The sequence below is a fragment of the Platalea leucorodia genome, assembly GCF_965183815.1.
Source record: "Platalea leucorodia genome assembly, chromosome: 3".
In the NCBI taxonomy this organism is placed as follows: Eukaryota; Metazoa; Chordata; class Aves; order Pelecaniformes; family Threskiornithidae; genus Platalea; species Platalea leucorodia.
Window position 1 is genome coordinate 81,290,409 of NC_138825.1, and position 15,614 is coordinate 81,306,022.

At 32.7% G+C, this 15,614-nt stretch overlaps 1 protein-coding gene across 1 annotated transcript in view; it reads right to left on the reverse strand.

Moving 5' to 3' along the window:
- GRIK2 (glutamate ionotropic receptor kainate type subunit 2) overlaps positions 1-15,614 on the reverse strand; it is a gene marked incomplete at both ends in the record, with an annotated part of 428,838 nt that overhangs the window by 256,315 nt on the left and 156,909 nt on the right. The window contains 3 exons of the mRNA XM_082305204.1: positions 5,680-5,853; positions 8,994-9,047; positions 12,760-12,941. Coding sequence (XP_082161330.1) covers positions 5,680-5,853; positions 8,994-9,047; positions 12,760-12,941 — 410 coding nt within the window. The remainder of the gene's footprint in view (positions 1-5,679; positions 5,854-8,993; positions 9,048-12,759; positions 12,942-15,614) is intronic.

Genomic DNA, 15,614 nt, shown 5'->3' on the forward strand with positions numbered 1-15,614 from the left:
AAAGCAATTTTAACCTCAGCATTTTTACTGTATCCCTCAAAACAGCTAGCTGCAAAATTAATTTCCTAGACAGCTCTGTGGAGCAAATGCATTTGTATATTCTTTTGATTAAGGACAATGTATAAAGGCATTAGCATTTCTCCTAGTGATTTTTGCATCTTTTCTACAGTTGTGTATTTAAGGAAAATATCTTTGGATCTATTCTTTTTATCCAAGGAAGTCTATACACTAAATTTTAAAAATTTCAAATCTTTATTCATAAAATCTCATCTCTTTTTTTGAATCAGATTAAAATCTCATACACAGAAATGCACCGTAAGCCCATCTTGGGTATGCAACAAATGTCTACATTTTTGCTCTCAGTATTTAATATCACTCTAAATTTTTATTACAACTAGTTTTCACTTGCTGAGAAATATTATGTTTCATGGTGGAGAGCACCTAGGCTTGAGAAGCACACTATGTCCAGAAAAGAAAGGAGAAATAAAAAAGAAAAGTAAAAAAATAAACAAGAGAATTAAGAGTGGAAAGAGTCCACAACTAAATGATGCTCCGTTCTGCTAAGCAGCCTACAAAACTTATCAGACCCAAACTATGATTTTTCTGAGGAAACGCTTTAATATTGACTTTAGCTATAGCATTCAAGTACCGCAGTGCTTCCCTGCACCTGTCATATAGAGCTACTAAAGTGTACATTAAAGAAGAGAATTGATATGTCAGAATAGAAAAAACTACACTCTTTTCTATATAAGATGAAAGCAGATAGCTACATCAGATGACAGGCAAAAGCAATTAGTAAGGAAAACTTTACGTTAATGAAGCAGCAGAACTTGTTAGGTCATCTTAATTATGCACGCTAAGTTTTGACTTGAGGCACAGAAAACTGGAAGATTAATATTTGTAGAGTAAAAGAACTCTGAACTCAAACTTTATTCATGCTCTACTTTGCTTGGTCTGAAACATGGTTGTCATATATAAATGGAGTGCATTTATGCTCAGGGTTTGTTTTTTGGGTTTTGGATTGTTTTTTTGGTTTTTTGTTTTTTGTTTTTTGTTTTTTGGTTTTTTTTTCTGTGTGCTACTAGTACAGACTCAAAAATAAGAGGTCAATTATACCAAACTAAAGTATCTTGAAAATAGTATGTTACTCCTCTGTTTTCCAGGATATCTTTCCATTAATACAGTATAGATGACAATACTGTTAGAATTTAACAAAAATATTCATTTGTCATAGTTTTTCCATCTTGCAGGAAAATCCAAAATGCAATTTTTGCTCCAGGCTGAATCAGTATGAACCCTTGCAAATCTACACTTTCTACAAAATAGAAGCTAAAGTTGCATAAATTGCATGTTTTTATTTACTTCTGGTCGTGGTTTGGGTTTTTTTTATAACTTACATTATAAATTCATTTTTCAAGAGGAAATCTTATTCTGGTTGAAAAATAATGTGGGTTTTTTTAATACCAGGTCATTTTGCTCAAGTGCTTGCTAAGTAGCAACCACTTTCAAATTTCAGAATTCAGTATAAAGTTAGTGAAAAATAATAGTAATGAATAAGTCATGTATCAGAGAATTGTTTAAAGATCCTCAATCTAGTTAGAAGTTGTTTAGTAACAAACATCATTATACACAAAGCTCCATTTCAAACTAGTTTCAGTCTGTATTGCAATCTGCAATGCTGAAATACTTTCAAGGCAGATTGCCTCAAAAGAACCAGATTTGCATACCTGAATCTATCATACATTTTGTATACAAAAACACCCATTCATTTTGGTGACATACAACTCCAAATATTTATCTTAGAGCAAACCTCAAAACTTTCAGTGATGACATTCAACCTCTTTTGATTTGAATGGTGTTCATATATTATAATTAACTAGTCTTTGGGACAGAAATGTGCATGGAAAAAATATTCTGCAGATGTTTTCATTTTACTTTTATGCACCAGCTTCTATAACCCTGTAAAAGATGTCTAGGCAACTAAACATTCTAGCAGAATGATTAAGCCATAAATAAACCCCTGGTAATCCAGTCTGTCAGCTGACCAAACCAATACCTGGTGCTTTTTATCTTAATGTTCAGTATATTTAAGCTTCTCATAGATGGAGCAAAAGTTCAAAAGCTAACAACCCACCCTGCCCGCAGTCTACCTTCATAACTGTGCATTTTGTACTGCTACAAGTGAAATAAGTGGTGAAAAATACAGAAATGTATAAATGAACAGACATTTACCAGCTTGACTGTGACAGATTAGAGCCACTTTGGATTTTATTTGGAAATATATAGAAGCCAAAGAAAAAAAAAAGACACTTTTATGTATTGCTGAATTGTGTCAGGAAGTACAGGATCAAGTGAGAATTCATTACAAGGTTTATTCTAGTCTGAAAAAGCCCTAGCTTTGATTTTTAACATGGGCAAAGATTTTATTCATTATTTCATTGGGACTTTTTCACCCAACGGTAACAAGATGAAACAAGGAGGCAATGAGAAAAAGATAGAGAAATGTTAGATACAGTTAATTCTACTAGTAAGACAGATAAAGTATTGCAATAGATTGGTCTTCGACTTTTCTTTTCTTCTGGTATTTTCTAAAGGCATGGCTTATTACCTGTGACAAAATTAACACATTCCTGTACTTTTATTATAAGAAACAATGGCCATGGCGTGTGCCAGTTCCATGTGATCTTTACTTTTAAAAGCACTATATATTCCTTTCTATCTGTTTAGTAAGAGGATGGTGATACAAAAATAATGATCAAAGTAAATACAGGACTGCTGAGAATACTCAGAAAAAAGACCTTTACAGATTTAAGAAATAAATATAATCTTTTAAGTAACTTAGTAAGCTATACCATGTGTGCACATGCATTTCTGCATAAGTGTATGACAGAGAGAAAAATATACAAATATATTTGAACAGCAACGCATTTAGGTTGTTTTTGATATGTTATGAGGATAAGCATCACTTTGATTATTCTCGGACCAATAAGGAAATGTGAAAGAACCATCAAAAGTATAAATGAAATCTATTAGTATGTGAATCATGGTAGAAAAGCCTCTTCAATAAAAGTAGACCACTGAGACTTCCTCAGGACTTCTACGTATCATATTAAAACTAAATTCACAGTTTTATTTGAAAGTCACCAATTAATTTAGACTTTGGTAGAAATCATATCTATTTGATTCTTATAAACATTTATACGAGCAAACCTTTTATCACAAGAAGTCTCTGTAAAGAAAACATGTATAGTTTGACACAACATGGCAAATGATTTCCAACATTTCCACAGATTTTCTGCAGTCACAGAATGAACAAAGCCGATTGTGCTGTAGTTACTCTCCTAAATCATAGAATGGATTTAGTTTCTTTGTTATTGTTCTGGTTTTGGCTGGGGTAGAGTTAATTTTCTTCACAGGAGCTAGTATGAGGCTATGTTTTCAATTTGTGCTGGAAACACTGTTGATAATACAGAGATGTTGTTTTAGTTATGGCTGAGCAGTGCTTACACAGAGTCAAGGCCTTTTCTGCTCCTCACACTGCCCCACCAGCAAGTAGGCTGGGGGTGCACAAAAAGTTTATTGATAAGTCAATAAAATGACTTATTTTATTCCATTTATTTTATTCTGAGCGCAGGATAAACTTTGTGCAATGATATCATGACATAACTTTCCTTTACACATTCCAAAGACATTTCTTGTAAAACTGACATCCTGTGAATGTTTTTTCTGTATCTAAGGGCCAAATTATAAAAGCTCTGTAAGCACCTAACACTTGTCAGGATTATTAGGCTTTTAAATATCCTTTAAATTCTATCTGCATATATCAGGTATCTAAAACCCAGGTAATCCAAGTGCATTTAGATGCTTAATCAACATAAAGAATCCCCATAAAATATTCATCACAGACTGCATGAATACTTGGTTCCACTTAGATTTACAGACAGGGCTCTTAAGGTTTCAGAAGAGAAATCAGTGTATTTTTCATGCACTTTTATCTTTTTCTATCCTGAGGTGAAGTAATAGTTTAAAGTATGGTCCTAGACAGTCATATACTAGCAATAACAGGTTTCTGCCTCACACCAGAAGCTTTTCTGAGAACAGCACTTTCTTTACAGCACCACAGAAGATGAATAACATGTGACTGGCCCAGAGAACTCTATTCCAATATTTATTATTCTATGATTTTATTGACCATGACCCTATGTTCTGATAAAGTAACTATTTCTACTGGTCTTGGTAACTATCTGAAGGTTTGAGATCAATTATATCTTTGATCAATGCATGAAATATACAACTACAATGAGTGAGATGAACTGCTACAAATTTTAAATTGAAAAAGGTAAAAATCAAAGAATGAAAATATTATTGCAAACAAGGAAGCATGAAACAATGACTTACAATAATAAGCAGCAGCTATATGTAAACTAGATGCATACTTCACACATTTCTAAAATTCTGGGGGGTTCGTTTGCTTATTTGGAATCACTTAAAGAAACGAACAATGTAATTTTACAGATCTCATCATACAGTACTTTAAAAGTGCACCACACAGAACCAGTAAATAAATTAAATTTCAAATGTTTCCAATTATCATGTTCAAGACACTATGTACAACAATAGAAGAAAAAAAGTATTTTTCTCTAATAAAGGTAATTTTCTGAAAACAAGGCAAAAAGGAAATCAAGTTTTTAAAATATTGTCATTTAGTATCTAATTTCTATAAAATCTCTAAATCTTACCAGTAGAAAAAAATTGTTCAAAAGATTAGCTATGTTATGTGGCTCAATCAACACAATCTAGATAACTGATACATAACTAAGAAACAAAATTTGCTATTTTTCAAATGGAACATGAAAAGGCTTTTAAAATAAAATAAAATAAAATACATCTAAAGAGCAGTGGAACTTTGTCAGCAAAGATGTTACAAATTGCTCCGGGTCAAAGTGGAAAAATAGATCTTTCAACAAGTTTGAAAACTAAAGTCCTAATGTAGGATATGTTTTAAAATAAATCCCTTCCTGACATTATAATTCTAGATTTAATTCCAACTAATGAACAGAAACTCACTGAAAACCTGGTAATGCAAGTTTATTTATATGAATGTAATTGTGATTTTCATAAACTGAAGTGAGGCCAGAGAATAATAGCAATGGAAGGAAAAAAAACAAACAACTAGAACAACTATTTATGTGAAGGCACAGAAAGTGGAAAAGATACCAAGAAGGTGTTATTTATAGTATTCATATAATATAAAAAAAAATATGTAGAAATGAAATAGTACACATTATTAATGAATGAATCTTAATTGAATAAGACAGAAAACAGAGAAAGAGACAATTGTTTTTTAGCTTGATTTTTGTCGGGATTTGACATGATCTCATACAATATTTTCACCAACAAAGTAGGGAAATATGGACTAGATGAATTAGACATTTACAATGTGGCATTATCATTTGGAAAAAAATACAGTATGTGTAATTATGAAAGAAAGTGAATATGGCCATGTATTCAGTCTACAGAATATTAACAGAAACACCACCATTACTCCCTGAATCATGTTTACAGTAATATTTGGTCTCATAAATCTAAACAATTTTAGTGTTAGAAATAAAAAGTTAAAGGTTTTTTTTAGCTTCACAAACATATACAAAAAAAGGAACTAAACACTGATATTCATACCGTCATAAATCCGTCCAGCAAACCTGAATCAGGCTTAGGAGGTGCTTGCAATCGCTCCATAGACCACTTTTCAATGATAGATGACACCTGGGTATTTTCCGTGTTTAGAATTCTGAATCCAGTCATATTAACACCACTATACCGATAGGGTTCCACATCCAAGGCAAACAGGTCCTGAAAAAAATTACCATGGTATAAATTCTCTAATACACTGCAATTCCTATTGCAATTGTTAGACCATCTCCCCAGATGAGAGTATTGAAATCTGCAGGAGTAACAGTACTATACGTGCTAGGAAGTATGCTCTGTTTATCTGGGGGCCTATATCTGTAAGCATGCAACTCAGCTGACCCTATAGTGGGAGTAATCTGATTCACAGAAGAACAGCTTCAACTGCCTTTTTTTTTTTTTTTTTTTTTTAAAAAAAAAAAGCCTTTTAGGAAATGCTAAGTCCAATTGCAGAGCTTTATCCCCTACCAGTTAGGCTTGAATACTAGAGTAGGCTTACATACTAGAGTAGGCTATCATTATTAATTGCTAAAAATATTATTATTCATCACTACTTCTTTGGCTTACCAGAACAGACTTCAAATCATAAAACAAACAGAACAAGAGTTTCCTTGCTCCTGCACTCACTATGAAGCTTGAACATGCTGATCTCTAGACAATAAATTGGGGGGGAAGAGGGGAAATGTACATGGCTTTAAATTTAACCAAAAGCATTTTTCACAGCTATCAATCATACCTCCAAACATGGAGATATCTTTGATTAGAAATTTATCTTTGCAAGAATAACCTTTGCCAATTAATGTACTTTTAATACGTGTGTGTGTGTATTTAGCCCCCCAACATGCACAGAGGCAAATACAAATTAATAAAAAGAAGAAAATCAAGTTTTATATCAAGCAAGTAAACTCAAGATTATGCCAATCCTTTGACAGAATCCTTAGAAACAATGTAGAACCAGTGCTTGACTTCAGGAAACTCAGGTCTAAGATTAAGTTTTGAACATGGGAAAAAAAAATCAAATAAAATTAAGTTGATGAAGAAAACAGTCATGACTCACTAGGCCTAGGCACATGCATTATAAATTAACTTTTGCTTGGTTTACTTTCTGGTTTTTTGAATAATTTTTTTAAGTGACATAATCAAGGTTATACACAAGATATTACTGTCCTATAACATAATTTTATTTTCATTGAACACAGAAATTCTCCACATAATTCATACTTAGTCATTCATCTCATTTTTAATTTATTTTTTGCTGGCAGTTTCATATATTATAAATCCATGAAATGGTAGTGTTAGGTGTAACAGTTGCTTGAATCCATTTTGTTTACTAGCTAGAGCTGAAGAAGATTAAATACTGTACTACGGAAAACCAGAATATAATTCATTATTCATTGTTAACATCACTAAGCCCACAAAAATATCAACCAGTTATCAATCACTAGCCATTTTTAATTATAGCTAGTAATTATTACCATTTTCCATATATAATACCTAAGATATGCAGATGTCAAAAAGTTATTCATTTACAAATAACCTAACTCATGTCCTCTTTCTAAAGAAATAAAACATTTTATTACAAAAGAAATGTTGAACATAACTAGAACTGTGACATCTTTCCCTTTAAAAATTCTCTCTGTTTTTACTGTAAAAGAAGTCAGAACCTCACATGTCATTATTTAATCCAAACACATTCACATTTACACTGGAATATAATAAATATACACAACAATATTGTGCATATATTATAAATGCACACAGGTCGGAGTATTAATGAGCTACTGCATTAGACCCGAATCAATCAAGAGGAGAATACACAGAAGACTACTGTAAACACTGTGACTGGAAAATTTATTTGACAGTACTTTCACCATGTCAGGTAAGAACCAATTAATATATCAAAACAACTAAATTCTGATGCAAGTTCCAAAGCTACATTGCAAAAATCAAAATCTATCAATCGTTTGTGCACATTAAATTATTCTTTGATAGCTCCAAGTCAATGTAATACTTGTTCTCCTAAAAAAAAGTTAATGTTCTAATAAGGAAATAAGAATGATAGAAAATTCTGATTTTTAAACATAGCTTTAAGAATAAAAATTAAATGCCAATGGACAGAAAAAATTTTCAACATTAGCAAAATGAAAATTTAAAAAATAAAAAATCTCTTGAAACATTGAGAAACCATTTTGGTAGACTAGTGAGAGAAATTCTATTGCATGCAATCCTAAATCCGTAAGTCATAGAACAACTTACCCTTCCAAAATAAGACAGGTACTTGTGCAGGGTATTTTGCTTTTACAGTTCTAATGAACTTCACAAATTATTTTGCTTTCTATTCAATAAGCTATTTCCATATTACACTTTATATGAGCTTCTGTTTTGTGATTCTGAGGTGAACTTTCCATCCTACTACAAAGGATTCATTTCTGTAAGGCCTTAAACATCTATGTGACTTTTAACATAGGTTGTTTCAAGCATGGTTTTACTAAGGCACATCTGTCTCATGCTTGAAATGACTTGTATTTTAAGAACCTTAATGAACTGCAATCTAAATAGGCAAATTTGAACACAATGGAAAACAGAGAAATGTGCACAACTGTAGTTTCTAGAGTACTATTTCACCAACTTTTCAACTGTTTCTTAGTTAGGCTGTGGTGAGCAGCAAAAAAGTTCTTCACATACAAGTTGGTTATGTTTTGTAAGAGCATACACATTTTAAATGTTCATTTATTGCAAATGTTAAATCTGATGGTTCCAAGAATAATCAAATTCCTTCTTAGTTACTTTTACAATAGACACCAAAGAATATTGCATAATTCACGGGCCTAAAAAGCTCATGTGGACTGTTAAATAAAATGCTGCTAATATTCACATCAAATTATTCAGGAATCATATGACAGCAAAGAATTACCTTGTAAAATGTTGGATTAAAAATATGGAATATATGAGTAAGTTTAAAATGTCATAATCTTCACATACAAATAGCTAAAAGAGAAAAAGGACAAAATTCATAATATAAATAATCAATTTTGAATTATATACTTAACCCTGCTTGAAAGTTAACAACTGCACTGCTACAGAGTCAGTTGCTTTTTTCGGTCTATCAGTTTTCAGGGCACACTGTTGAACAAAAATTAAACCATCCTGATGAGTTTTCACTGAAAGTAAGAAAACTCAACAGAGAAAACATCTTGTACTCACACTTCATTCCAGAGAGACCTTTTTCACTTTGTCAGGTAATATAATTAAGGAAAGTAACATCTTTGCTAGATGTCATCAGTATGTTTTTATAAGCTACTTACCAGTGTGGTAAAGATATAGTGATAATATTCTGTCATCATTCCCATAGCTAAAGCCTTAAAAAAAATAAACAAAAGATTAATGTTTCTGAGGTCACATAATACATTTTTATCACACTTACATGGCAAATGAAAAGCTGCAAAAGAACACTACTGGGATCAGACTGTAGGGCTGGAATTACAGTAAAATTAGGTCAAGCAAGTCATTTCCTAGCAGTTAGAGCAGATTACTGACTATTAAAGGAATTTATGAACCAGATCTTCTGATAGAAAGAATATTATTAGACTGTTTAGTGCAGTAAATGTGAAAGAGGCTTATAGTTTTACATACTAATGGATGCATTAAGTTGACACACAAAATTTGAGTCGACAATATTTTCATTCATTATTGAACCCTCCCCTTAAAAAGAATAAGCTAATAGGAAAGATTTTTTTCTATTTCGATGAACAATATTATGCATTTAAAAGAAGGACCCAAGCTTATATTATACATGTGTACATTTTTCCAACCATGGAGAAAAATACTCGAGTCAAGTTTTGAACAGCAATATACATACTACTTCAGTAAAAATGAAGAACAAATATTCATAGTATTACTCTATAAACTCAGGTATCTATCAAGTACCTTCATCTGCCTTGCTAACTATGTAATACCAAATAGTTTTTGATCAACTGTGCATTTTAAAATGTTCATACTTTTCTCTTAACAGCGTAAGAACAAATATTTGTAGATATAATTTTAAAGCAATAAACTATGGTTGTCTCATCACTCTTATTCATTAAGGGCATTTTCACCTGAAAAGCATATATCTTTATGCTCTACACAAAAGTTGCCTTAGACTAGTATGATTTATTCAATCATTTTAGTATCTACAGTGATTTTTACCTAATTTTAGCACTGTAAAAAAGACACACAAGTAAGCAATATTTTCTTCCTTTCCAGGAATTACCAACAGAATTCTTTGCCAAGTCACTACCATTTACACCTCCTTAAACATATTGACGGCAACAATTATACAATTGTCATAATACCAGAATTTGTATACAAAATAATTATCAGAGTTCTGAAGGCTGCGGAAGCCTTTTTACTTGTGACATTGTCTGAAAAGTGATGAAATGACTAGTCTATATGTTCTTTTCCAAAGAAAAGTTAAAAGCTAAAATGAGTTCAAAATACCAGCTGCAGATCAGATTTTACAATATTTTAGACAAGAATTTGACAAAAACTGCAACAACACTTTTCCAAAGCATGCCTATACCTGTGCCTTTAGAATTCCACAATAATATTTAGAACTACAGTATAGTGTGCCAATAGCAATTTAAATTCTCTTAAAGACAGGAAAACTATTATCTCATGAGAAATATTACAACTTTATTAGAAACTGTACTACTTTGTTACATTGTTAGCTTTTTCAAGAAATTTTTTGTTGTTGTTTTTAAATAAAGCCAAGGTATCTTCCTCTATATCCGTAACACATCTGCAGTCACCTATATCGTAACTGCTTATATCTGGGTCTTTCATACTCCACAGAATCTCGACACAGGAACATCCTACACATGTTCCTGATTCTGCTATGTGCTTGTGTTATCTCTTTTCCAGGTCTTCTTTATCTCACTTTCCTCATTTCTCAAAAGAGCTCACTCCTTTTTCCTCTTCAAAACACTGTCATTTCTCTGCTCTCATTATTCCAGTACTTCCCTAACCTTTTAAATCACGTCTGCTTTCCCTGGTTGCATGGTGATGTAGTTACCACTGAGTTCCTTAATTTAATTATGCTTGTCTGAATGATGGGATTTTTTTTTTTTTCCATGATGTATTTTTGGCCAGAAAACAGTAGTTGCCATTTCACTGGTCTCTCAAGGTACTTTTTTACCTTTATTTCCAACTTACTTCATTGTTAATCTTTCCAGTCATCCTCCCAAAAAGAAACCCCTTGTCATATCTCCCCAAGTTCACTCCTCCATTACCAGAAAAAAATGGTTAATTAATAGTTCACAAATGAATACAGAAAGATCTTATTTTTTTATTATTTTTCAGTGAACACTTCTAAACACTGTATTTGGAATAATACCACTAAATAATAAATACAGCCTTAACATCCTTAGTGTCAATTTTGACAGCAAGATGTCACATTCAGCTGCAGAACTACCAATTTTAGGCATATTTAAGGCATTGCAATATTGGAGCTGAACGGAAAGCTAAAAGCCTACAAAAATTGTATAAAGATCTAAATACTCATGAAAGAACTGTTTGCGTACCTTCCTTCTATAATCTTTAGGGTGAGCAGAGTAGTATAAAACAGTTTACAATTTGATTTAAAGAGGTTGAACGCTCACTCTTGGATCCTGGGACGTGATTAAAGATATAATGCTTTTAATTTTGTTCGCATTTCTCTTTAGTTATATGTTTTACACAATGTTGCATACTGCGCAAGAAGTTTCCTATCACCTAAAAACTACGAGGTACAGTATAAATAATGTACCTTGATGGAGTTACTGTTAGTACTGCAGCTTTGTATTGCCATCATCACATTTTCCATCTGAATTTTTAAGTTATTAAAATAATTAAATGCACAATTAATGATTTGGGCTAAACAATTAGACTAACTAAGCTGGCTTATGCTTAACAAAGAGAAAAAAACACCAGCAGAGGTTTAAAATTACCAGGAATTAATAAAAGCCTTTTAATCAATGAACAATAAAGCAAACAAATGATAGTATACATGTAAGTTTAGTAGCAATTTTAATTGTACCCACAACAGTACCCCTAAGTACCTTTAATGAGAGACATATTTTCAAATCTTAAATACATCTTGCTTTCAATTTAAACCATACAGTCTGCTAGCAAGCATAATATAAACATGAATTAAAGTCACTAAAAGCTGTGCATTAGAAATGTAGAATACTGTTTTAGATATTTTTCCTACCCTTATTATTGCAAGTCATAGTTCAAATAAAAAACTATGGGGAAAATGCCCTCTGAGCATAAGGAATTCCAAGTCTTTGGAGCTAGCTCATCAAACTAAAGGAGACACACAAAGGAATGTCTTTTATGCATACTTCGGGGTTACAGTACGCTTTTTTATGAGCCACGTCTTTTGTATACCACTATATTGCCACCTTCTCTTGGAAGACATCACTGGAATCTGCTTTTGCAATATAAAGCCAGTTAACATATTTGGGATTCTGATGTATCTCACCTACTCATCTTACTTGTACACAACAAAGCAAACACTTTCAAAGCACCTACCCAAATGTATTCAGGTGTTTTGCAGTCCTATTAGTAGTGCGAGGAGAATATGGGTCTAAAAGATACCTATTAGTTCTGTCCTCTCAGTGGAACACATTAATGTGGTCTGTTGGTAACAAACTATTCAAACATAATTATCTGATTAAGAGTACACAATTCAGAGGTTTCATTTTAAAAAAAAAAAATCTTTGTTATACAAAATAACACTAAGCAAGCATTTAAAACCCTGGTTAAAGCATCAATTCTCCAAAGTACCAATTCTTCATAGCTGAAAGACTGATAAACCTTTTCCCCTGTACATGAACCGATTAATCTGCTTCTTTAAAAAAACATAATGAAAGCAGCTACCATTAGAGTCACCAATAAAATTATCTCTGAAATCCTTGGCTGATTTTCAGTTAGGCCTCAGTAAAACTGACACACAATTCCCTTGCTTGTTAAATGCCATTAAGTCTGGATATTACTTTTATTTATTAGGGATGAAAAAGATTAGGCCATCTAAAGCAAAATGAGGATTACCTGTTTCAAGATGCCTGCTGCCATTTCATGGCTGCAGTCAAAGATTACATGGAATTCTTTGCCTCTTTTCATCTCCTTTAGCAATGGCTTTGCATCTTTCGTGTCAGCTGGTAACTGACGGATTTTTAGCCTCAGGTTGTATCGTGATGGAGCCTTGATGAGCTCTTGTAATCGAATAAGGCCTTAAAGAAAACAGAGGAGTCAAAAGAAAAGAAAATTATCAAAACAAGAACCTGAGCTGCTAGCAGGACAACTCACTATAAACATTCAAAGCTTCCTGACTTTTTCTCCCTTCTCAGTATGTTGCCACTGATACACAGAAATTTTATTAAAAAGAAAAAAAAAGTATCGGCACTCATAATACTTTCTTATAACAAGTCTTTCTTCTTCCTCAATATTAACAGACAGTAAGCAGCCTCAGTTAGGATTACCTTAAGACAGACAAATCTTCCTTTATCATTATCATGCAACTATGACATTCCTCTTCAAAGAAAGTATATAATTTTTCTGCCATGCTCACCTCCTTCTTGTATTGGAGTATGCTCAACTTACTGGCAGTAACAAGGGCTACTGTTCATCATTATGTTTGCAGTACACATACATAGCACACCCAATTGCCAAAAAATGGAAGCTCTGCTTAGGATTTTAGCTACAGCAGGATCCAGGTGTAAATGAAGTGAAGTGCTTCCAAAATCTGAAGCAGCTCACATCACTACATCAAAGAAATTAATGGAATTACTAATTATTACTTAGTTATCATCATGGGCAGTACTTTCTAGTATTAATAAGCACTGGTATTTTATTTCATTTTCTCCCTAAACATTCTTCCTGGTTACAACTGGATGTCAAAGCTGTTTTGGTTTCAGGAAATGATGTTGTCGTACTGTAACATGGAACCACACTACAGCATCAGTAAGAAATTGTGATAACCTCTGACAGGGGATTTAATACAGCCTTTTTCCTACGTTGTTCTTTTAGTAACATAATGCTAAGAGATTTTAGTAACATAGATTTGCTATGATTTTTTGCTATGAAGCTTTTAGATTGTAAAAAACTTAGCTCGCATTATTTCCAGCAGAACCAGAGTAGTAGAGGATATAACTGAAAGATAAAATCAGTCGTCTCCTCTATTTCATCATTCCCCTTTTTTGACCCTGCAAAGGATCCACATTATTTTCTCAACAGTTTGTGCTGAAATTAGCTGGAACAGGAAATATAGCTTACTATATAAAACCATCCTAAATTAAGACTGCAGGTGTGGAGATCTGGCAGAGGATCCCAGTAGACCTCTTAGGCCCAAAAGCAGAATGGGGAAGGACAACCTTGCTATTTAGTCTATTTAGGAGTTTTTTCTTCACTCACAAGTCTATGTCACAGATACAATACCTCATATTGCATCACAATTTCTCAGTAATACCCCTACCACATACATTCTCAACAATGTGTATATTGTTCAAACTGAGACAATTGTTACGTATAGCTAGATAATCTCTCAAATTTCCATCTTGTAAAAACATTTCTATAGGATCTTCATTAACAGCTAAAGTACTGTGAAGAACTAAATCCAGTAATTCAGTGGGGGCTGACATTTTCCATACAAAATTATAATGTGAAAAATGTTAATGGTCTTTTGTACATAACATAACAGTATACCAAAATTTAAGGTCACAGTAAAATGTTTTAACTCAAGAGGGGATAAAAAATAATTCCACATGTTCCAGATTATTTGTCATTGCTTGCTAAAAGACGACAATTGGAAACTTTTGTCCAGCACAAATAACTTCTAAATAATTTTTACTCCTATTACATTATATTTAGGAAGTCTAATTTTAGACTTGTCCTGCTTTCTATGCTTCATTTTGTTTTGTTTGTTCTGCTTTGAAAAGGAAATAAAAGCCACCATTAAAGAATCACAGAAACATCACCATATTTACTGGCAATCTTTAGCAGAGATGCTGATGGCAGAACAGATATGGAAATTGAAGTATTTTCTCATGACTAGACCTGGTCCCTGCTTGCTAAGACACAGAGAAGCGATAGCTAGGGTATACATGACGTCTGAGTAAATGGCAGACAAAAGTCTACACAGCTGTGAAAACAGTACTTTTTGAAACTAAGTCAAATAAAAAAAAATTGCCATATTTACCTCAAATGCTATAATGATATTTACATAGAGTGAATTAATGCATTTAATGGAAGTTTAAATTGATTTAATACATGATTTCTAAATAATTTTGAATAAATATACTTAAAAGCTATATAGAAAAGGTGTCTTTTCTGACTTAAAAGTTTATACATCTACTGCATAGTAGTACCATTTTCAGATGATCTGGGACAATTACATGACAGTAAAGCTTTGACATGAACAACAGAGCATACCCCATAGCCATTAACTACCTTATCAAAAATAATTGACAGTAAACAACAACATGTCAACAAAAATACTTAAGATTGTTCCCAAGTCTTTCCCATCTCCTTCAGACTAAGAAAAATAAAGCAACTAGAATGTAGGCCCTTGTGGTCAAAAAATTTAGATAATTTCAGATTGAAGGAAGGACCACATTTCAAAGCAAAGTCTTTCTCAAAGGCAAAGTCCTGCCAGTTGCTCACATGCTCTGATATCCATGCACTTCCACATAAGAACTACAAATCACAAGAGGGGCAATAGGGGACAGGCAGCATGACACACTCTGCCAGAAAAAAAGAAATCCTGGCTTTTGATGCTCACTAGTCAAAGATGACTGGGAAGACAGACAGAAAGACAGCCTTTCTAAATAGCCACATTAGTTTGAATCAGATAGTGCTGCAAAACATGTTGCCATATAACAGAGAACAGCATGCGAAGCTGATATATA